The 21,848-nt window shown below is 40.0% G+C and overlaps 2 protein-coding genes across 11 annotated transcripts in view; one reads left to right on the forward strand and one right to left on the reverse strand.

The window, feature by feature from the left end:
* Nucleotides 1-1,762, reverse strand: part of GTF2H1 (general transcription factor IIH subunit 1) — a 35,934-nt gene extending 34,172 nt beyond the window's left edge. The window contains exon 1 of the mRNA XM_029915401.1: nt 1,310-1,762. The gene's annotated coding sequence lies outside the window, so the exon portion shown is untranslated. The remainder of the gene's footprint in view (nt 1-1,309) is intronic.
* Nucleotides 1,763-1,824: 62 nt separating this feature from the next.
* Nucleotides 1,825-21,848, forward strand: part of HPS5 (HPS5 biogenesis of lysosomal organelles complex 2 subunit 2) — a 38,310-nt gene continuing 18,286 nt past the window's right edge. For 2 of the 10 annotated variants that reach the window (XM_029915391.1, XM_029915399.1), the window contains exons 1-10: nt 1,825-1,941; nt 6,473-6,539; nt 7,025-7,188; nt 10,254-10,364; nt 10,532-10,596; nt 11,272-11,464; nt 13,066-13,199; nt 16,671-16,883; nt 17,176-17,247; nt 20,630-20,718. In XM_029915391.1, coding sequence (XP_029771251.1) covers nt 7,081-7,188; nt 10,254-10,364; nt 10,532-10,596; nt 11,272-11,464; nt 13,066-13,199; nt 16,671-16,883; nt 17,176-17,247; nt 20,630-20,718 — 985 coding nt within the window. In that variant the 5' untranslated portion in view covers nt 1,825-1,941; nt 6,473-6,539; nt 7,025-7,080. The other 8 variants (XM_029915395.1, XM_029915393.1, XM_029915392.1 and 5 more) reach the window with 8 other exon arrangements.

Here is a 21,848-nt window from a genome sequence, read left to right on the forward strand (position 1 = left end):
GGGCAGTATGTGCAGGAAGCTGATCATTTGGTTTATTAAACTGATTCCTCTCTGCACCAACCTTCTTCATATTTTTTAAAGAACCCTCTCTGCATTTGCGTAGGTAATTTCTTTTTACAGTTGCCCTACCATATATACTTAATATTACATAGGAGAAACTGTTTTCATCTGCTGCACTGCTAAATGTCAGCTGAGTGAGGGTAAAAGGACAGGTTTAATAGCCCCAATTTATCTCTCCCTTCTTCCCAAATGAGGGATTTAGGTCTGCTAAAAGGTACAAAGTTCTCTCCAGAGTCCATTCCTAATGCAAGCCTTAGGCCTGATACTAGAGGTTATCTTCCCTTCTGTTGTGACCTCTCCATGTCATTTGTTCCAGTTTTGACTTTAGAAAGCTATATTAGGGTTGGCAATTTTGGCTTATTTACCACAGCCCAGTTCAGTGGTTTTCAAACTGTGTTCCAAGAGGGGAGGCCAACTGGGTGGGGCTCGACCACTCCCGAGTTCGAGTCCATCAAGGCATGCTCTTCTGTATAACAGAATTCCCCCAGTTTTCTTCCCCCAGTGGGAAGAAACTGTTCCACTCTTTTATGGAGTTAATACTACAGTGTGCATTTCAAACCACTTAGTTTTTGTATGTTTTTCACACTGTCTTCTAATGAGCTAAAGGTTAAGTTTCTAGACCTCTTCCCCGTCCCCACCTATACAGACCACAAAATGGGTGTTTAAGAGTCAACTGAATATATTTCCTTATTCGATTTAGTCTCAGAACACTGGGGACTTTAATTACACATTTCCATGGGTTAGTGGTCTATTTTTTATCATTATAAGACAATCAAATTGGGCATGGACCAAAACCCGGGGTGTGGATCGAAATACGTGCTAAGAAGCCTTTACTAAGCCTTAGAATTGACAGGTCAAGCAAAAGGTGCGCGGACACTACAGTGAAAGCTGTTTTCCTACAGAAACCAAAAGACTTAACAGCACATTTCCTAACGGGAAGGGCGACTCTGTCAGTCAGAGGCCTCCATGTCCTTCATTCTCAGAAGCCAAGTCTAACCCTTCCTTTGGGTAAATATTCGAGTCTCTGCTCTTAGTAAAAGGGCAGACTTCCTATAGGCTAGTAGATTAGGGGTTGCCTATCCCTCGCTTCAGGACAATAAAGAGCTACCGAGACGGCAGGTTTAGGGCCGTGGCGACAGCAACAGGGACACTGGGAAAAGGGGAAGAATCCGCGCCGTCTTGCGGCCCCCGGGCCTGTCAGCTCCTCACCCACCCTCGCACCCGCCCCCATTCTTCGGTCTAAACTTACCAAGTGAGAGCTACGGCCCTGGGTAGTAAGTAACTGGGCTGGGTCGGGTCGAGTTCCGCTGCGCTGCTTAGAGACGCTGCCGGGAAGAGGCAGAAACCCAGTAGCCACCGCCGTCGCCACTGCCTCTGTTACTGGGGGGTCTCGCCTCCATCGCTGGCTGCGAGGACTCTGAGGACACGTGACCGGAAGTACCAAGGCGGGCCTGCCGGCCACGTGACCCAGACCGAGGCCGCCATGACACCTTCCGCTAGATCCCTCCCTCCCCCGCCGGTTCCCGCCTGTTTCATTTCCTTTCGCCGGCCTCAAGCTGTGAAGGGTCTCAGAATCCTGGCTGGCTCACCCCTTTGGCCTAACGCTCCTTCGATTTTCGACTGCGCTGCGTCTTCGGCCAGTAACAGCCCGCTCACTGCAGGCCGCAGAGAGCGTAATTGCGACCGCGGCCGGAGGGGGAGGGACCACGCGCGAGCAGGGGCGTAACCCGTCACGTGACAAGGAAGTGCCGTTAATAGCCGTCTCCCCGCTTCCCCGGCGCTTCTGGATGACGTAAACCAGGGGGCTGGTACGGAAGAAGAAGAAAGATTCTCCGGTACCGTTCTTAGTTGCTCGTTGAGTGTACGGCTTTTAGTTGCTCGGTGAGTTTCCCAGCTGCCATCCGTGAGAAAGCGTCTAATCTATTGAGAATTGGGGGCTTCCGGCTTTGGAGTTGGTGGAGCGGAGCTGAGACCTACGGGCTGGTGATCTGTGAGCCTGGCTTTGAAAACTTGGTTACCGAGCCTTCTCTCTTCAAGAGATCCGAATACAGTATTAAAGATATCGCTGCCAAAAAGTTACGAGTTCCGCTAGGGAGCTTCTTCTGGGCAGGGACTGTATCTGGCGGTGGCTACAAAGAATGTTGATTGCCTGATACGTGTATGAATGGTTATTTCTCTGTCTGAGGTAAAGAGTTCTCTGATTATTCTTGGGTAGAAAGATCCCACTATGGAATGGTGGAATCTCCTATTTGCCTTTCGCCTAGTATCTTTACTTTTTGCTTGATTTCCTTCTCCTTCCACGCAATTAGGGGGGCGGGGAGAGAATGTTGTGATTTGCTTTTAATGTGTAAGCAGCAAACACTGTGGTAAAATGAGTGCTAGGGCGATGATAAAAGCCTATTCTTAATCTTACTCCTAGTTTTTGTTTCTATCAAGGATTGCGTGGAAGTGGAAAGGTGATTAGATTAGGACTCAGGTGAAGTGGATTCTAGTCACAGCTCTACCTCTTAGGGGCTCTGTAACCTTGGGCAATCCAACCCAAGAAGCCAACCCCTCAAGAATTTGTTTCATTGACTTTAGTAAGCATTTATAGCCACCTTCTAATCGCTTAGGTTTGTTTTTGTTTTTGTTTTGACTAGAGGTGTGCAGGCTTAACAGAAGTGATGTTTAAATCCAGCTTTCCAGAAAGGTAGGATTTTATTAAATGGATGAAAATCCAAAAAATAGTATCTACTGAACCATAGAGGCCCAGGAAGTTTATACAATGAAAGAGGAACAAAAATTAGCAAGATAGAGTTGGAAAATAGGGATAAAGTGAAAGATGAGGCTGGAAAAATATATAAGAATAAGATCATAGATTAAGAGAGGGAGCTTTTGAAGGTTTATACAGAGATTTCTTTTTAAAAGTAGGTACTGAAAAAAATTTTGTGATTTTGGAAAATTGCAAAGAGACACAAGTAGGATAATAAAATGAACCCACATGTACTCATAATCCATCTTTAACAGTTGTCAGCATTCTACTGTTTTTATTACAGATAATTTAAAAGTGTAAGTACTTTTTATATCCATTGTCACAATTAATAGATTTTAATTTGAGTTCAGTTCTATTGTAATTAAATAGTAGCTAGGAAGATTATATTTACGTTAAAATTTCTTTGGGTTTTAGTTCAATCAAAAGTGTGACATGGCTACTTTAAAAATGATGCTGTTTTAGTTTATAATAATTCCTTCCAGATCAAGGAAGTTACTGTTTCTATTCTATTCTTTGTTATCCAGCTACTCAAAAAGTATTATGTACAGTTCTAGGCACCATATTTTTGGGCAAGCTAAATTGCCTTTGTGGAAGGTTGACAAGAATAGAGAGGAATTTGGAACTTGGTATGTCAGAAATGATTGAAGAATTGGGAATGTTAAATTTTTAGAAGACCTGATAACACTTTTCAAATACTGAAGGGTTGTATTGGAAGAAGTAAACATTCCCTTAAGTTGCAGGAGACACAATTAGAAATAATTAGTAAAAGCTCTAAGTGATCAGATTTCAATGTTAGCAAGAAAAAGCACAAAGTATAAATTTGGAGCAGGCTTGACACCATCACCCCACAACTTCTCTTATGAACTGACATTGCTTATGCTGTTTCTTTTTCATTCTCATTTCCCATGAAGTATATATTTTTTGAAAAATAGGAACTTACTAGGTTTCATTTTGTTTTGTTTTACCTCATTAAATTATAACTTGTAGGACACTGAGATCAAGCGCAGATGGTCTGTCTACTTCTGAGTTTAAGATCACAAGTGGAAGAGAGAGACTCTCGTCTTGATGTCATTCCTTTCCATCTTCCTTAGGATCTTATACCAGGGTTTTATCTTTCTCTTGTGTCTTCAGTCTTTTTCATTCTAAAGACTCTTAGCTACTATTTACAAATCTGTTTGAGTCTCTCCTAGTCAGAAAGCCCAGAGAGATTTTCTCCTTTTTCCATCAGATTCCTTGAGTAACTGAAAGGCCTTGTCTTTACGGCCTTACTACTCACCACTTTCCTGAAGTCTTTATTTTCTAGTGTGTGCCCACAGAACTTCACAGAAATTATGTGATTGCCTAACACCAAATCCTTCCATGTCTTTCTGGTGACTACGAAATTAAAGTTTCTTCAGGTTCTTTGGTTTCAAATTAAAAGGGTTTCATACCTTGTGTTGAATTTCTTTTTTTTTATTTTTTATTTTTGGAATTACTTTTCTACTTTTATTTCTCATTACTCCATTCCTTGTATCCTGTGTCTCAACCAAAGACGAAACTTGTATTCTCCAAATGTATCCTTTGTATTTTTGCTTATTGCTGCCCTTTCCCTTTTTCTTCTGATAAAAGCCTATTCCATTCCAGTGCTACTTCCCTTAGGAAGTGTTCTATGGTTCCTTTTAACTCAGTATGAAATGTGATTCTTCTCTCCTGTAAGTTCCAACATAACATTTTGCTTATGTTTTCCTTATGAAGTGTATGTGTGCGTGTGTGTTCTTTTTTCTCCATGTTTATAATGAGACTGATTTCTGGAATTATTTTGTCTTCCACCACTATGCCTCATATTTCACTAGGGACTCAATAAAATAAATGAGTGAAAAGAATGAGAGATTTTTTTCTTAGGTCAAGAATTTTCAAAAGAAGAGTTTTTCAAAGATTTTATTTTATTTACTGTTTATTTTTGAGAGAAAGTGAGAGAGGCAGAGAGAGAACACAGAGAATCCCAAGCAGGCTGTACACTGTCAGAGGAGAGTAGAGCTCAAACCCAGGAACCACGAGATTATGACCTGAGAGGAAATCAAGAGTCAGATGCTCAACCGACTGAGCCACTCAGGCATCCCAAAAGATTTTATTTTTAAGTAATCTCTACACCTGACATGGGCTTGAACTCACAACCCCAAGTTCAGGAGTTTCCTGCTCCAATGACTGACCAGCCAGGTGCCCTGGAATTCTTAAATATTTTGAGTATAGGACTACTAAAGATTGGGTTTTCTTTTCGGAGCACTACCCTTGTATTGAGAATAGTATAACAGAGGAGAGAAGACTACATTCTGTGTATGCAATAAAAAAACATCATAAGCTTATGTGTGTTCTGCCACTGGAAAGTATACTCCATGAATGTTAGGACTTTGTTTTGTCCTCTATTTTATTTCCCTGACCTAGAACAATGCAGAAGTTGGTGCTATTGTAACTGAGCAACTGTGAGTTCACTCCTGTGAGTCACAGGTAGACACTGCAGTGGGTAGGTTGTTGCTGTACAAAGGAAACTTAATTTGCAGCAAACCAGGAGATCACAGGGAATAACTTTCAAAACAATGACTCCCCAAGAAAAAGTGAATCTGTTTGTTTTAGGGTTAGAATCAGTATTTAGATGGGGAGCCTTGTCATCTCCATGTAGGGGCCCACAATACTCCTTTAGGAAATATGCTTATACATACGTTGTAGATTATGTAAAGAAGGCTTGTGCTCCTCTTTGCGTGGAGATTTTCATATTCAAATGAGGTAAAAGTAACTGTCGGTCACTCCCTGGGTCACACATGGTCCATCTGCATTGGCATGAGTCAGGATTTAAGCTCAAACTGGTCTGGGTGGTTTGGCAGTTATTGCTTGAGGGGTAGTTTCAGTTTTCTATCACATTATGTTATGCCCCCGAGGTCTTTTGCTGAGTTAAGACACAGGCTGGAAAGAAGAGCTTAAGGGAAGATGTGGGACAGAGGTCAGTAGGAACCAGCAGGCGAGTAGTAAAGCTCAAGGTTTGGGTCTAGCAGGTAACACTATATACATATTTGTTGAATACGTGAATAAGTAAATACATGTTCTGGAAAAAAATGGTAAATAATTTAAAAGCAAGTATAAACTGTTGTTCTGAATTTTTCTCTAGTGTTTCCTTTTTTAAATGTTTATTTTGAGAGAGAGAGTGCAGGGGAGAGATGGGGTGGTGGAGAGAGAGAGAGAAAGAGAGAGAGAGAGGGAGGGAGAGGGAGAGAGAGAGAATCCCAAGTAGGCTCCGTGTCATCAGTGCAGAGCCCGACACCAGGCTCGATCTCATGAACCCCTAGATCATGACCTGAGCCGAAACCAAGAGTTGGGTACTCAACTTACTCAGCAGCCAGGTGCCCCTGTAGTGATTGCTTTTATTCTTAACTTGTCATGTTACAAAAATAGAGAAAAGTTAAAATTAATTGGTAAGAATTTTCTTAAAGTTTCTTTCTTTTCTGGAAGTTGGAGCAATTTGACAAAAATGTACACTTGAGAGTTGCTGAACAGGTTAACTCTGTTAGTTTACAAGTTTTCTTTGGGTATTTAGCATTTGCTGCTTTGTATTCTTATTCCTATTCATTCCTATCTGTTTTCCTATTGAAGCTTTGAGCTTTAATTCTCTGCACCTTACTTCCCACTCAGTAGGTGCATTCATTCATTTAACGGATACTTTCTGAGCCTTTGATAGTCTGGAGAAAGAGATCCAGAGGTAAGTTTCTATTAAGCACAGTTTAATTGTTTGTTTTTAACTATTGAATTTGCTGATAAGGATTTATAGTTTGAAGGCTTTATAGAATGTTGCCTTTTAATGAGAGATTCTTAAAGGTAGAAGATTTACAATTCAAGAAGTGCAACTGAGGTTGCTGTGTTGCCAAAGAGGAACTTGACCAATTTTCCTCTTAAATCCTCCATTCTCCCTACTCACCCTGTCGATAGATAGAGTGGGAGAGGGTTATGGATGGACCTTGAGAATCTGGACTTGATTCTCTGGAAGCTCCAGAGTCAGGGAATGATACAGTACCAGCTGATGTTTGCACATAATGTTACCTATGTGTGTTTTCTTTCCACGTAGATGCTAAGTACCTCCAGAGTAGGGATCCTTGTCCCTTTCTCGTGTTTCTCTGTATTCTCCATGTATCCATTAAATGGTTGCTAACTGAGTAAGGAGCTTCTTAAAATTATATTTTTTTGCAGGTTTTATTCGAGAATACTGTGCCTGTCACTCAACATAGTTTAAACTTTCCAGCTAAATGACTTTTGTGCCAGTGATACCGGAGTCCTACAGCCATGTTCTTGCTGAGTTTGAGTCTCTGGATCCATTACTTTCAGCCCTGAGGCTGGACTCCAGCCGTCTAAAGGTGAATTTCTTGATGTGTGTATGTTTCATGTTCATATTCGTATATTTTGTGCACTCTGGTATATATGCTCCTGCCCTCTAGTTCTTTATGTTTAATGGAACCATGAATGTTCTTTCCTCTGCTAGTAATATCTTACATACCAGTAGCATGTTCATAGCTCTTTTTTTTTTTTACTTTTTTTTTTAATTTTTGAGAGAGCGAGGGAGAGACAGCACGGATGGGGGAGGGACAAAGACACACACACACACACACACACACACACACACACACACACACACACACACAGAGTCTGAAACAGACTCCAGGCTCTGAGCTGTCAGCACAGAGCCTGACATGGGGCTCAAGCCCATGAATCGTGAGATCTTGACTGGAGCCAAAGTTAGATGCTTAACTGACTGAACCACCAGCCGTCCCAGCTCCTCCTTGATTTACTCTCTGAGCTATCACTTGAATTCTTCTTTCCCATCCTTGAAAACCATGATATTGATTGTTCAGAGTTTGCTTTTTTCCCTTCACAGAAATCGTGCTGTTTTCTCTCAGAAAGTAATGTATTTGCTTGAAAATAAAGAGTATAAATGAGTATACCATGTTCCATTTTAAGCAACATGGACCACTACGGTTATACTAAGCTCACTCCAGAACAAGGAGTTTGAGGTACCTTCCATTTTCAGGAACAGAGCAAAAGCCATTAGCTGTGTGGGAGGAAGTATGTGCTTCCCTCAAACCCTGAGATCTTTTGATGAACTCAGGAATGACATAATGAAGAACAAAATCTCATAACCAGTTCCAAAATAATTTTATCCTTACACTTTTGCTCCACCACCCAAGTGGTGGTGGAGCATTTAAAGCAAAAGAATAGGACATAATAGGCAACATGATATAAGCAACAATCATGAGGGTTGATTTCAGTTAGACATTTTTTTTTTTTTAGTTTAGTTTTAAGAGAGAGAGAATGAACAGAGGAGGGGCAGAGAGAGAGATTCCCAAGCAGTCTCTGCACTCTTAGAGCAGAGCCTGACATGGGGCTTGAACTCATGAACCTGAGCTGAAATCAAGAGTTGGATGTTTAACTGACTGAGCCACCCAGGTGCTCCCCTCTTTAATCCATCTTGCCTTTATTTTTCTGTAGGTGAAAGAAAGTGGCCCAGTTTCATTGTTGGCATATAGGTTTTCATAATATTCTGATATAATTGCTTATATTTCTATGGTGTTGGTTGTGATTTTTCCTCTTTCATTAGTGATTTTATTTGGGTTCTTTCTCTCTCTCTCTCTCTCTCTCTCTCTCTCTCTTTAATGAGTCTGGCTACACGTTTTTCAATTTTGTTGACTCAAAGAATTTTGTTGAGAATTTTGTTGTTCAAGTGTCCAACTCTTGATTTTGGCTCGGTTCATGATCCAGGGTTATGGGATCAAGCCCCATGTTGGGCTCCGTGCTGAGTATGGAGCCTGCTTAAGATTCTCCTCCTCTCTCTCTCTGTCTCTCCCTCCCCTTCTCTTCCCTGCTTCCATGTGTGCTCTCTCTCAAACACACATACAGAACCAGCTCCTGGATTCATTGATTAGCTGTATTGATTTTTTAGTTTCTATATAATTTATTTCTGCTCTAATCTTTATTAGATCTTTATTATTTTCTTCCTTTTGCTGGGTTTGGGTTTTATTCTTCTTTTTCTTGCTCTTTTAGGTATGAGGTTAGGTTTTTTGTTTTTTCTGCTTCTTGAGGTAGGCCTGTATTGCTGTAAACTGCCCTCTTGGAACTACTTTTGCTACATACCAAAGATTTTGGACTGTTGTGTTTTCATTTCATTTGTTTCCATGTAATTTTTAAAAAAATTTCTTGTTTGATCCAATCATTGTTTAGTAGCATATTATTTAATCTCCATGTATTGTGCTCTTTTCAAATTTTTTCTTTGGTTGATTTCTAGTTTCATAGTGTCGTGGTGAGAAAAGATGCATGATATGACTTAAGTTTTTTTTAATTTGTTGAGACTTGTTTTGTGGCCTAATGTGTGATCTATTCTGGAGAATGTTCCATGTGCACTTGAAAACAATGTTGCAGTCGGCTATTTTGGGGTAGAATTTTCTGAATATGCCTGTTAGATCCATCTGTTCCAGTGTGTCATTCAAAGCCACTGTTTTCTTGGCGCTTTTCTATTTGGATGATGTGTCCATTGATCTAAGGTGTTCCAGTCCCTTGCTATTATTATGTCTCTGTGTGTATATGTAATGTGTATGTATTTGTGTGGGTATGTGTGTGTGTGCACGCACTTATTATTATTATATATATAAATTGTTTCCCAAAGGCTTTCTTTGCTTCTGACTCTGCCTTTTACCTGGTAAGGCAAACCTTTCTAAGAAACCCCAGCAGGCTTGCTCTTATTAGCTGGAGGTTAGTCAGATAGCCCCTACTAGCTTCAGGAGAAACTGGGTAAATGAATATGTAGATTTTCCAGCTTCTCTGGTGGAAAGTTAGGTTGAAGAGGGTTGGTCTGTTCATCAGCCAGGCAACAATCTTTGCCACGTGGTGTTGTGCACATGATGGCCACTGTTTTCCCTGGTGGAATAAGGAACGGAATCAGCAGGCTGGGGGATTTGTGTCCTCTGTCTACAGTCTCCCCTGTTCTAAAAGCTGTGAGTGATTTGTGTGCTAATTATGTGGCCTAGAAATGATTCAAGTGAGTAAATGGTTAAAGCAGTTGCTTTATTGCCTGGGGACGGACTTGGTCTTTCATCTTTGTGGTCAGCATTGGAATGATTTAGCCAAATTACACAAAAGATGAATGGTCTAATAACTGGATTTTGCCAAGGGAAAATTTCTCATTTATATAATTGAGCTTATTCAGTCATTTTGAGAGTCAATTAAAAATTTAAAACCAAAACGTTCTGTCTGTGTCTTGTGCTAGAATGAGAAGCTGAGTGCCATTACATGGTGTCCAGTGGGGCAGGAAGGGGGTGGGGGGAGGAGCCTGCTATACAGATCCTTAGTGTTTACGTCTAGTAGTTCAGTTTTTAGTTTATTTGGTTATGCGACTGCCATCATCTCACCTTGTCTGTTTACATGTTTTCAGTGCACCAGCGTAGCTGTGTCTCGGAAATGGTTGGCCTTGGGGAGTTCGGGAGGAGGACTCAATCTCATTCAGAAGGAAGGCTGGAAGCACAGGCTTTTCCTTTCCCACAGGGTAAGCTTAAGCATAGTCCTGCCATCTACCATTCGGAGTATCTTTCTTAAATTCCAGTTTGTCCGTTATCAATAATCATTTGGAATACAAGGAATGTAAATCTTGAGATTTAAAATTAAAAAATTACTGTTTTTGAGAAGCCTAATGTTTTCCCTTTTATGTTCTAGGAAGGTGCAATTTCTCAGGTCGCCTGTTGTTTACATGATGAGGATTATGTTGCTGTAGCTACAGGGTAAGAAACTGCTTTAAAATTATCTGATCTTTTCTAAATATGTTTTTTTTTAATGTTTTATTTATTCTTGAGACAGAGAGAGACAAAGCATGAGCGGGGAGGGGAAGAGAGAGAGGGAGACACAGAAACAGAAGCAGGCTCCAGGCTCTGAGCTGTCAGCACAGAGCCTGACGTGGGGCTCACACCCACAAACATGAGATCATGACCTGAGCCAAAGTCGGAGGCTTAACCGACTGAGCCACTCAGGTGCTCCCTAAATATGTTTTAAATTGACAAACCCTAGTTGTGTGTTTGTTAGGATGTCCAACCTTCCTGGTTTGCCTATGACTGTCCCAATTTTAGCACTGAAAGTCCTGAGTCCTAAGGAAATCTCTCAGTTTCCAGCAAACTAGGACAGACAGCTGGTCACCCTGTGGTTTATGGAAAATGTCAATATGATGCAACAATGTTGCAGTGGCCTTAAAAGTGAAAGGTAACATAATTTAGAACATCTTAAGTTCTCTAGTACTGGATTGGTGGGCTAAAGAAAGGAAATTAGTACCTTGACTTTCTACTTCTTCTTTTTGAAGATCAGGAGTTTGTATATATATTTAATATAATTGATACTGTGAAACAAAGAGATGGTAGCTTTTTTACCCTTGCCAAAAATTTGCTTCTGTGAATTAATTCTTGCAGTCAAGGTCTCGTAGTTATTTGGGAACTAAATCAGGAGCGTCGTGGGAAACCAGAGCGAATTTATGTGTCTTCAGAACACAAAGGCCGAAAAGTTACAGCACTCTGTTGGGATACAGCTATTCTTAGAGTTTTTGTAGGTGATCATATGGGGAAAGTTTCTGCCATCAAACTCAACACTTCTAAACAAGTAAAGGTGAGAACCAGTCTCAATTCCTTGTGTATGTGGGTAAAATAGAAGACATTGTCTTACAGAATTTCAATTGAGGGACAGTTTTATCTACTCTTTCTGGGGGACTGATCTAGAGCCCACACGATTAATTTTGAGGAGAACTGGGGTTTAAAAAAAATTTTTTTAATGCTTATTTTTGAGAGAGAGAGAGAGAGAGAGAGAGAGCGAGCGAGCACGAGTGGGGGAGGGGAAGATAGAGAGGGAGGCACAGAATCCAAAGCAGGCTCCAGGCTCTGCGCTGTCAGCATAGTGCCCAACGTGGGGCTCGAACCCAGGAACCGTGAGATCATGACCTAGGCCGAAGTCAGATGCTTAACCAACTGAGCCACTCAGGCACCCCAAGGAGAACTGTTTGTATGTAGCCTGGTTTAGCTTGATTTTGTCGCAGGGAGGCTTCTGTGAGCTAACTTCAATAATTTACACATTGTCTATTATAGTACTTTGTAAGTCACCTATATGGCTCACTTAAATAAAGCATTACTACAAGGCTATTAATAAAGATAAGATGTCTCTTTATTAGGTGTGTGAATAAAATGACACACATAGAAATGGTACTAGTTGCCCAGGCTCCTATTCTCTTGGTTCTTGTTTAGAAGAAATTCACAAGTTTAGGTATATATTTTTTTTAGAATGGATATAACTTACTGTGAATTGAATCTTAAAGGCACCTCTTGGATTGTGCTCAGCTGCATGGGTCCCAGGCTTTCTGACACAGTTGTTGCAGTAGAAAAGTTGAGTATCAGGTTACCCTAACAGAATGCTCCAGTCTCTTGGTAAGGCAGAGCAGAACAGGGGTGTCTGGGTGGCTTAGTCAGTTGAGCATCCGACTTGATTTCAGCTCAGGTCATGATCTTGTGGTTTATGAGATTGAGCCCCGCATCGGGCTTTGTGCTGACAACACAGATCCTGGTTAGAATTCTCTTTCTCCTTCTCTCTCTCTGCCCCTTCCTCACTCGTGTTCTCTCTCTCTCTAACTTAAAAAAGAAGGCAGAGCAGACCAACTTCTTACAGTCCCTCTCCTCCAGGACTGTTATAGTGGGGAACTTGGCTTATTTTCATGTAGGATATTGGCAAGAAAGAAGAAATCTAACTACCATTGGCTAAATATTTTATTTTAATTAACATATCAGGATAGTCTTCTGGTTTGATCATGGTGACCCTTCAAAGTTACCACTCGATTCCTAACATTTTTTTATCTCAAATATAGTTGGAATCTTATAAGTAGTAATGCCGTAGTGTGTCTTTTTTCCAAACGGAGAAATACTGTCTTCTGTGTGACAAAATGCTCTCACATATTCCAAAACTTATTTCATGTTTGTCATTCTGACTTCTAAGATTAGATAACCAGAAACAGAGTGTTAAGAGTTGTCTTCTACGGTTATATAACAAATTTTTTCAGGGGACTTTTAAATGAGTGAAGCTTTGATATCCTAACAGGCAAATTAAATTTTGGCCCATTAAAATTTTTTATTTTGCTGTCCAAAGTTATTTTCATTTAAAAGGTAAAGAGGAGATTGTATGTGTATATATAAAGATAAATCTTTCCTTATCATGTCTTTTTTTAGGCGGCTGCTGCCTTTGTGATGTTTCCCGTTCAGACAATAACAACAGTTGACTCCTGTGTTGTCCAGTTAGATTATTTGGATGGAAGACTGCTTATATCTTCAATTACTCGCTCCTTCTTGTGTGACACTGAGAGGTATGTTGATCAACCATGGGTCATAGGTTACGCAGAATTCCAGGACTCTCAGAGACTTCGAAGTCATTCAGTTCAAACCCCTCAGTTCAGTAATACAGATGTTCATGAGGAACAAGCTGTGTGCAAGCTGATGTTAGTAGGAAAGACATAGAGGAGACTGAGGCAGTGGGCGACGAAGACAGATGTTCAGTTAACTCTCCACGGAGTGTGGTCAAAGAGCCATGAGGGAGGGCCAAAGGCCTGCTTCAGTGTGGGGAATCGCGACGTCTTCCTTGATTGAATTTGTTGTTTAAATTTGTTATGTGTTTAATAGAGTTTTACTAATGGGTAAAATTGGGTGAATAATAATTAAGAACTTTGCGAATATCTATTTTTTTGAAGTCTTAAGGGTGGAGTCAGAGGTTCAGTGAATGGGGAAAATGTGTGTTAGAGGAGGCTGTGAAACACCGGAGCAGAATAGTAATCGCCTTGAAATGGATATTATGTATCACTGTGCTGACGTTCCTCAGCCATTCTCATTGCAGGGACATTTTCACTGATGGTTCTTTTTTCCCCCACTACCATATTCTTTAGGACCAGCCAGTCTTTAAATGATTTATTAAGGAGAATTTTGAGCATACATAAAAGAATTGTATTTGGAATCTTTATGAACCCACCAGCCAGCTTCAGTAATTTTGATGATGATTTTTGGTAGGCTAAATTTGGAGTAAAATGGAAAGGAAGAGACATTCTAGCAGGAAAGAACAGCCTCTTGAGGAAAAGTGAGAAAAAATTAGGCATACTTTAAAACCTGCCAGTCTGGCTTATGTAGGGGAGTTATGGAAGATCGAGTTGGTAAATTGGCGCCCCAATGAGAGTGACAGCCTTAAATGTCACATTAATTAGGTGGCTTTTCAGATCATTTTAAGAAAGTGTGCATAAGGAATATCGGGGTTTGAAAATTGATTTCCTTAGAACTATCCAGGCTTGGAAAGTCCTTATGTATTTCCAGAACTTCATGTATCTCAAAAGGTTATTATTCTAGAAAGCAGGAGATTGTTTATTACAAAAGGTTTGAAGGAGTGTTTGCTGACTGTCAGGGATGGTAGAGGGAAGGTTGGGAAAAAGGTGTGCTTTGTATTCATTTTTTTGGATGGGAAAGGCACGTGGGAAGGAGGCCAGTTAGAGCCGGTGACGGGTGTCTCATAGCAGAGAACCTAGCTGGAGAGCATAGAGGCAGTGGTCAGTTTACATGGAATTAGTGGGAAGGAGAATGTATTTGGTTCTGACTTGTTTCAGAAGATACAGATCAGTGATGAAGTGAGACTTGGAGACCTGGAGATCAGCTAGTGCCACCCTTTCATTCTTGGAGCTCAGGAAGCCTCGCTAGAGCTTGCTGACATTACACAGCTGGGAAGAGGCAGGCAAGACCACAACCTTTCTGTCTTGATTCTGTGCCCTTCCTCTTAACCTCATCCTACATCCTTTGACATTGGACCTTGGGCCTTTAACTACACACTGGAGATTTTGGGAAAGTATTTGTTAGCTTCACCAAATCAGTAACTATTTTTTTATCTTAGGTTTTCAAGTTTACTAAGTGGCCCCATTTAGGAAGGTATATAATAGACTTTAACAAAGTCCTAAGTAAGTAGAGGTCATTCTTCCCTCTGTGCAGTAGAGTCGCTAATCCTCATTTTCCTGTTTCACAGAGAGGTAGCTAAAATTGGCTATGAGAATAACATAGATCCTGGTGCTAAAATAACATCTAAAAATGCCCACTTCTTGTTAGCTAGAATTCAGTTTGTGGGGGGAGGGAGGGACATGAATAGTACAATAATTTAAAATTTTCATATATGTTTAATTTTTGTTTGTTTGTTTCAGCCTATGTTCCCTCCCAACAAACAACATTTTTTTTTTTTTTAATGGGGCCTCCTAGTAACTAATGGAAGTGATAGATATGAATTTGCTTCCCTGGCAGTCACTGGCTATTTTCTGTCAGTATTGTTGATGCACAAGGTGGATCCTGGGAAGGAATAGAAGTGGAAACAAAGAACTATAGTATAGTGGAAAGAACACTGACTAATGAGACATGGCAATATGGTTTCAAATTCTTGTTCTGCCACTTTTTAAACCTTAATAAACGCCGATTTCCCCATCCAGAGTAGTAGAGATAGTTTTAAGGGTTAAGATAACACATGTATAACACATGAAATATTTCATCTTATGCTGGTTACATACTATTTGAAAATGTAGAAACCAAGGTTAGTGAGCATACAATACAGGTAAGAATGTGTTGCCTGTATTTATTCACTCAGTAAACATTTACTGCACTCCTCTGGACTTTTAGCATTGTATTAAGCACCATAAAAGGTATAAAGAAAGATACATTTTACTTCCCAAATAAGGAACATAAATAATAAATCTGTAACTTCTTGGGGCCTGTATACATTTCAAAGCACTTTCATATCCATATTCTTATGGTACATACAGTTCTCACAATTCTTCATAGTACTAAAGCTGATGTTACTTTTTACCCATGAAACAGATACAGGGATATTGAATTATCTAAGGTCACCTAGTAAATTCACACTAGAGGGCATATTAGATCATTCTCTAATAGAAGAGTTCGAGTGGGTGGAGCACTTTAATGTAGTTAGTGCTTTCTATGGGCCAGATGCTGTGCTGTACACTGGGAATTTAACTGAAGAAGAGAAAGACATGGCCATTTTCCTAAGGAAAGTCATAATCTATTGTTCAAAGAGACATAGTTGCCACATGTAAGGTGGTAAGTGCCATGGGAAGTGTGTAATTCAGCTTATAGACATCAAGGAAGTCTCTTATAAGAAGAATGGTAGAGTGAAGTCATGAAGAATACTTACGTAAAGCAGTTTTGAGGAAGATATTATCACCTTCCATGTTCCCATGCAGCGTACTCAGCACTTTTGTGTATTTAGCTCATATAATCATAAGGAAACAATGTTCAAAGTTGCAGAGTTTCAGAAGGACTTGGAATTTTGAGGAAAGAGCAAAGAGTTTCTTGGGTGTTTGTGGTAGGAGAATGGCTGGAAGACAAGGTTGGAGAGGTAGCTTAGTAGCTTGCATGGAGTGTCCAAAGAACCTTGTACAAGGTGATTTGCGATAGATCTTAAACCACTTTACAATAGGATTTAAGGATGTATGAAATGGTTTTCTAGCACTCATTTTATAGATTTCATAGGGGCCTTTATGTTAACTCTGAACCCCTCATTGGGTGGGTGATAAGCTGAGCACTAATGTAAAGTGGTTTGCTTCCTGTTACAGAAATAGTTGTTGGCAAATCAGAGCCAAAACCCTGTTTTGATCTTTCCATTCTGCTGTTCTTTCCAACATATTGCTAGTATGAATACAGAGAGGATGTTGTGGGCGTGGTTATTATGGCCATGCTGATTTGTATTGCCATTGTTTTTGACTTTTTATAAGTAAACATGCTTTCTTTTCTTTTTGGGGGATTAGAGAAAAATTTTGGAAAATCGGAAGCAAGGAAAGAGATGGAGAATATGGAGCTTGTTTCTTCCCTGGAAGATGTTCTGCGGGCCAGCAACCCCTAATATATTGTGCTCGCCCTGGCTCCAGGATGTGGGAAGTGAACTTCGACGGGGAAGTTATAAGTACACATCAGTTTAAGAAACTCCTCTCGTCACCACCTCTCCCTGTGATCACTCTAAGGTAATGATTTGTGTGGCTGATAGGGATTATTTGAGGAGTTTATGTGCAGGAGTTGGGTTGAAATCTCTGACATTCTAGATGCATTAAAGATTTTATCATGCCTTCTAAAAGTGAAGTTGAATTTTTACTAAAGATTTAGAGAAGCCAAAAAGCCTTTAACCAGTTATCTTTGATACGATGAAAATAGATTGAATAAAGTCAGATGAGTTAGGTGCGGCAACACTTTTCCTATGTAGGGAACAGCATACTTTTATGTTGTGGTTAATTCGTTAACAGACTATTTACTTCCTAGATCAGAACCTCAGTATGATCATACAGTTGGATCTTCCCAGTCTTTGGCTTTTCCCAAACTCTTACATCTTAGGTAAGTTTCTCCTTTTGATCTTTCAAAAAAAAATGAGCATTTAGTTTTTTCTCTTTGTTTCTTGTTCACAGTTGGTTTTTTAAAGGTTGTTTTTGTACTAAAATATTTTTGGAAAATTAAGAGATGACTGTGTTACATGAAGTGTTCTAAGAGGAATAAAAAGATTGTAGAACTATGCTTCTTTTTTTTGTTTCCAATTGACCTAAACCAATTAGACAGTCTTTAATTGTCAGGGAACTTCTGACAATTAGAGCTAAGAACTGTCAGTACTCTTTCTTTTCATAACCTTCCCTGCCTGGTGGGAGGTTAAAATGAAAGAAAGCAAGTCTCAGACTGAAGTCAGCCACAAAGATACACGTTTCTTAGCAAGTAGGCATAAAAATAATTGTAGAGCTTGTTCTTGTAAGCTTGGTGAACTTTCAGCTTCTGTCTTTTAGGTGCTCTGACAAGTAGCTTGCATGGAAGAGCTGCACATTCAGCCGTGTTCTAATATCAGGGTTCAGCTGGCCTTCAGCTAGCAAAAGTTCTCTACTAAGTGGTCGCACACAGTGTCACTAAAGGCCGGGTTTCCAATTCTTACACCTTGTTCTTCAAGTATGGGGGTGCCTGCCAGTGTATGATTTCCAGCCAGTCTGTGTATCTTGAGCTTATTTCATCAATGGCTTAATTACTTCTAGTATCCCTTAGGCTAATGTGTAAGATCTCTAATGCAGATTCAGAGAATGTTATTTAGAGATTGTTTTAGGGTAGTCTGTTATGGGGACTCCTGATTGGGTTCTTTCAAAGGCTAACTAACCGCTCTTAGAATGTAATTTTTTTTTAAAGCTTTTGAAATGTTAACTAATTACTCCTAACTCTGTATATGTCACACTGCCTACCCTGACATGTTTAAAATTAAATTATAAATTTGTAAATCACTTTAATAAATTCATAACTCTTCCTGGAAATTAGGTAAAGCATATTAAAAACTCTTCCTTTATGGCACTTATGATTTCTAATTATACATTCATAAAACAGTTACATGTGTCATACTCTTAGACAGTAAGTTCTATAAAGGGCTTTGTTTCTGTTTTGTTCATTCTGCTATTCTCAGTGCTTGGCATAGCGTCTGGCACATAGGAGACCCTTCTGACTCTGATGTGACACGTGAGGAAGTCCTTTACCCGACGGTACGTTTTCTAATGGCAAGACCACAGTCTGTGTGGTTCTCCTGGTAGAGTTACTCTTTCGAGCTAAGCTATTTAAAGCTCCTGTTACAGTTTCTGCCATAGCAAACCAAGCCCTTGGTGATCTGGCTCTGCCTACTCTTCAGCTTAAGCAATAATTAATGCCAGTTTGAAGACTGTGCAGACTCTTCCAGCAGGCTTAGATTAGACACTTATGCCCGGGCACTGTTGTCACCCTTGTTCATTCCTCTGTCACCACCCCTATTTTCGCTGTACTTTGAATATCCATCCCAGCACCACATTGTCAACTCCTTTGCTGTGGGCACAGTGTTAGGCCCATAGTGAGCTCTCAAGTAATAGCTCAATTAAAGAATTCAGTGAAGATTCTTTTTTTTTTTTTTTTAAATCATGAGTAGTAGAACTTTTTGTTCCTGTTTGTTTACTTTTCCCCACCTATACACTGTGTCCTATGGTAACCTTTACTGTTACACCCACAAATCCCAGGGGGAAGCAAATTTATACGCTTTGTTTTCTTTTGGGTCAATAGTATCACTTTTCCTTCCTTGACTTTTTAAACAATGCTCTTAGGCTGTGTCCCAGGCCATTTATTATCAATGAAAGGACCAGGGGATGAGGGCTGTGTAAATTACAAAGTATCAGCTTTTACCTGAACCCCCCTCCTAAGATTTCCTAAGGAATCTTTCCAAGCTGAGTATCACGTTTAGTGTCAAAATCATGATCTTATAGCTCTACTCAGGGATCCTCTGGCCTCTTGTTTTTTCTCCTCTGACTTCTGAAGGTAGCCTTCCAGTTTTCCTTCATTTATATTAGCATTCTTCCATCTTTGTGTCAAAGATTATTTTCCCATAGGGTCAGTGATCTGATCTTAAATTGGCAAGATGTTTAATATTTGTGTGAGGATCCAGCTCCTGTTAAATAATACTCCTAGTTTCATAGCCACATAGTACCATTTCCAGTACTCTTGAGGGTGTAAAGAAAAAAAGGTTCCTGTTTTTAAGATTATAATTTGTTGGAGAGATGTCTTTCTAAAAAAGCTGAACAATAACAGAGAATAAGGGTTCCAACAGTGCAGTACGTGACTAAGTGCCACATGAACAAGCTGACAAGAAATAGGACGGGTGCAGGAGGAAGCGCGGTTGCCCTGGGCTCCTGGAGGACTCCAGAGGCGTGTAGCACTTCTGTGACCCTTGGGAAATGGCTGGGGTGAGAGTACTACACGCTGGGCCGCCCTGACCAAGGGGAAGACGCAGAGATTACCGGTGGTGTATGAGAGATAGTAGCGGCCTTAAGAGGGTAAATGAGATACATAAGCAAAGGAGCGTGAAGAGAATGAGAGATGGAGCAGAGGACTGGGGAAAGGTGGACCAACAAAGTGCAGTGTCCGGAGTCCAGGGAGGCGAGATTCAGGAGCAAACAGTCGGTAGGGTTTGGCCCCTACGTGAGGATCAAGAAGAAAGGATAAGGAAGGGTTATTTGTTTTTGGCATTTAGGAAACCTGTGACTTTTGGAAAGGCAGTTAGTGGAAAACTCAGGATTCTAGACAATAATAGTGGGTGGGTCAGTGAGGATAAATGAGGGGGAAAAGTAGACTCTGTGAGGTATAGAGAGAAAAGTCCAGGTTTTGGAGGCAGACTATCCTTGGGCATATTATTTAAGTTTCAGATGTATGTTTGTTTTTAATAAAAAAGGGGGAAACGCTTCTGTCTTGGTGAGGTTAGATAATAGGTAGAGCCTTTGATAAAGCTCCTGGCAGATAGTGGGCCAGGAGTTTTCATCCTTTTATTGCCTGCTTACAGCTAGAACATCAAAATATTACCATCCCTAGAAGCGTCTCACTAGAGCAGCAATTTGCAGTGAGGCATGTCGTCTCTTTTAAATGTGCCCTTTTCATGCCGGTTATGGGAGATTTGGCTGCTTTAACAAACATTAGGTAAGATACCAGCCTTTTCTATTTCTGGAAGATTTTTGGTGTATATATCTAAATTCTTCCCAATTTGCCATCATATTTTTAGGGGGCTCTTGCTACGACATAAAAGGGGTGTCAGGACTTGAGTAACTGTATCACTGTTGTGGATTTTTTGGTGCAGTCTCAATTTACTTCTATAGCTGACGTGAGGGTCTGAATTCAAGGACTTGTATCATAAACTTCTGTATCCAAGCGAACTAGAATTCTCTTAACTTCTTCCCTTTTGCAGTGAACACTGTGTGCTGACGTGGACAGAAAGAGGAATTTATATTTTCATTCCTCAGAATGTTCAAGTTCTTCTTTGGAGTGAAGTCAAGGGTAATTGTATTTTTCTTTTTTATGTAATTTTTCATCTCATGCTTGTGAAGGAATTTGTTACTGTAGGAGAATTCATTTGCAGTGTGAAAACTAGAAAAATAGAATGAGGTGAGATTTCTCATAAAGATTAATAACTTCATAGACAGTTCCCATCGTAAAGTAGAATCCAAGCATCCGCTTATGAATTTGCAGTTATTTAGTTTTTCATGGGTAGGGTTTTTTTTTTAAATTTTTTTTAAATGTTTTTATTTTATTTTTGAGAGAGAGACAGCGTGAGCAGGGGAGGGTCAGAGAGAGAGGGAGACACACATTCCGAAGACAGGCTCTAAACTCTAGGCTCTGAGCTAGCAGTGCAGAGTCCAACATGGGGCTCGAACCCATAAACCGTGAGATTATGACCTGAGCTGAAGTCGGACGCTTAACTGACTGAGCCACCCAGGTGCCCCTCATGGGTAGTTTTAAATACAATTTTTATTTATTCTTTAATACTAGTAACCTCTGCTAAGGATTGAATGAGGTTATCTTTTGCTTCTGTTTACCCTGAATTTTGATGCCTATTAGAAGTCTTACTTTAACTTCCATTTTCTATCTTAATGGTTTGGGGTACAAGAAATCCTGTGAGAGCATTTTATGTGGCTGAGGCAGGAAAATCAGTCTCTGTATTTTCTGAGTTTAAAAGAGAAATGGAAGAAATATAGCATTATTAGCATTTCTACTCAGAGCATATCTTTTTGGGTAGTTTTTTATTTTGTAGAAATATAAAAAAGAGGAATCATTATTTACCAGTCTGATCTGATCAATATTGATTTCTTGCAGATTAAGTTCGCTAAGCTTGTCCCTTGAAAAGGAGTTTTTTTTAATTGACATATACACTGTATAAGTTTAATGCATACAAAATATTGATTTGGTGCAGTTACACAGTTAACCCTTGAACAATGTGGGGGTGAAGGGCGCAGACCCCTACACAGTCGAATATCTGCATCTGGCTTTTGACTCCCCCCAAACTTAACTACTAATAGCCTGCTGTTCATCTGAAGCCTTACTGATAACATAGTTTATGTACTTCTTATGCTATATGTGTTATTTGCTGTATTCTTAAAAGTGAGCTAGAGAAGAGAAAATGGTAAGAA

The sequence above is a fragment of the Suricata suricatta genome, chromosome 11, assembly GCF_006229205.1.
Source record: "Suricata suricatta isolate VVHF042 chromosome 11, meerkat_22Aug2017_6uvM2_HiC, whole genome shotgun sequence".
In the NCBI taxonomy this organism is placed as follows: domain Eukaryota; kingdom Metazoa; phylum Chordata; class Mammalia; order Carnivora; family Herpestidae; genus Suricata; species Suricata suricatta.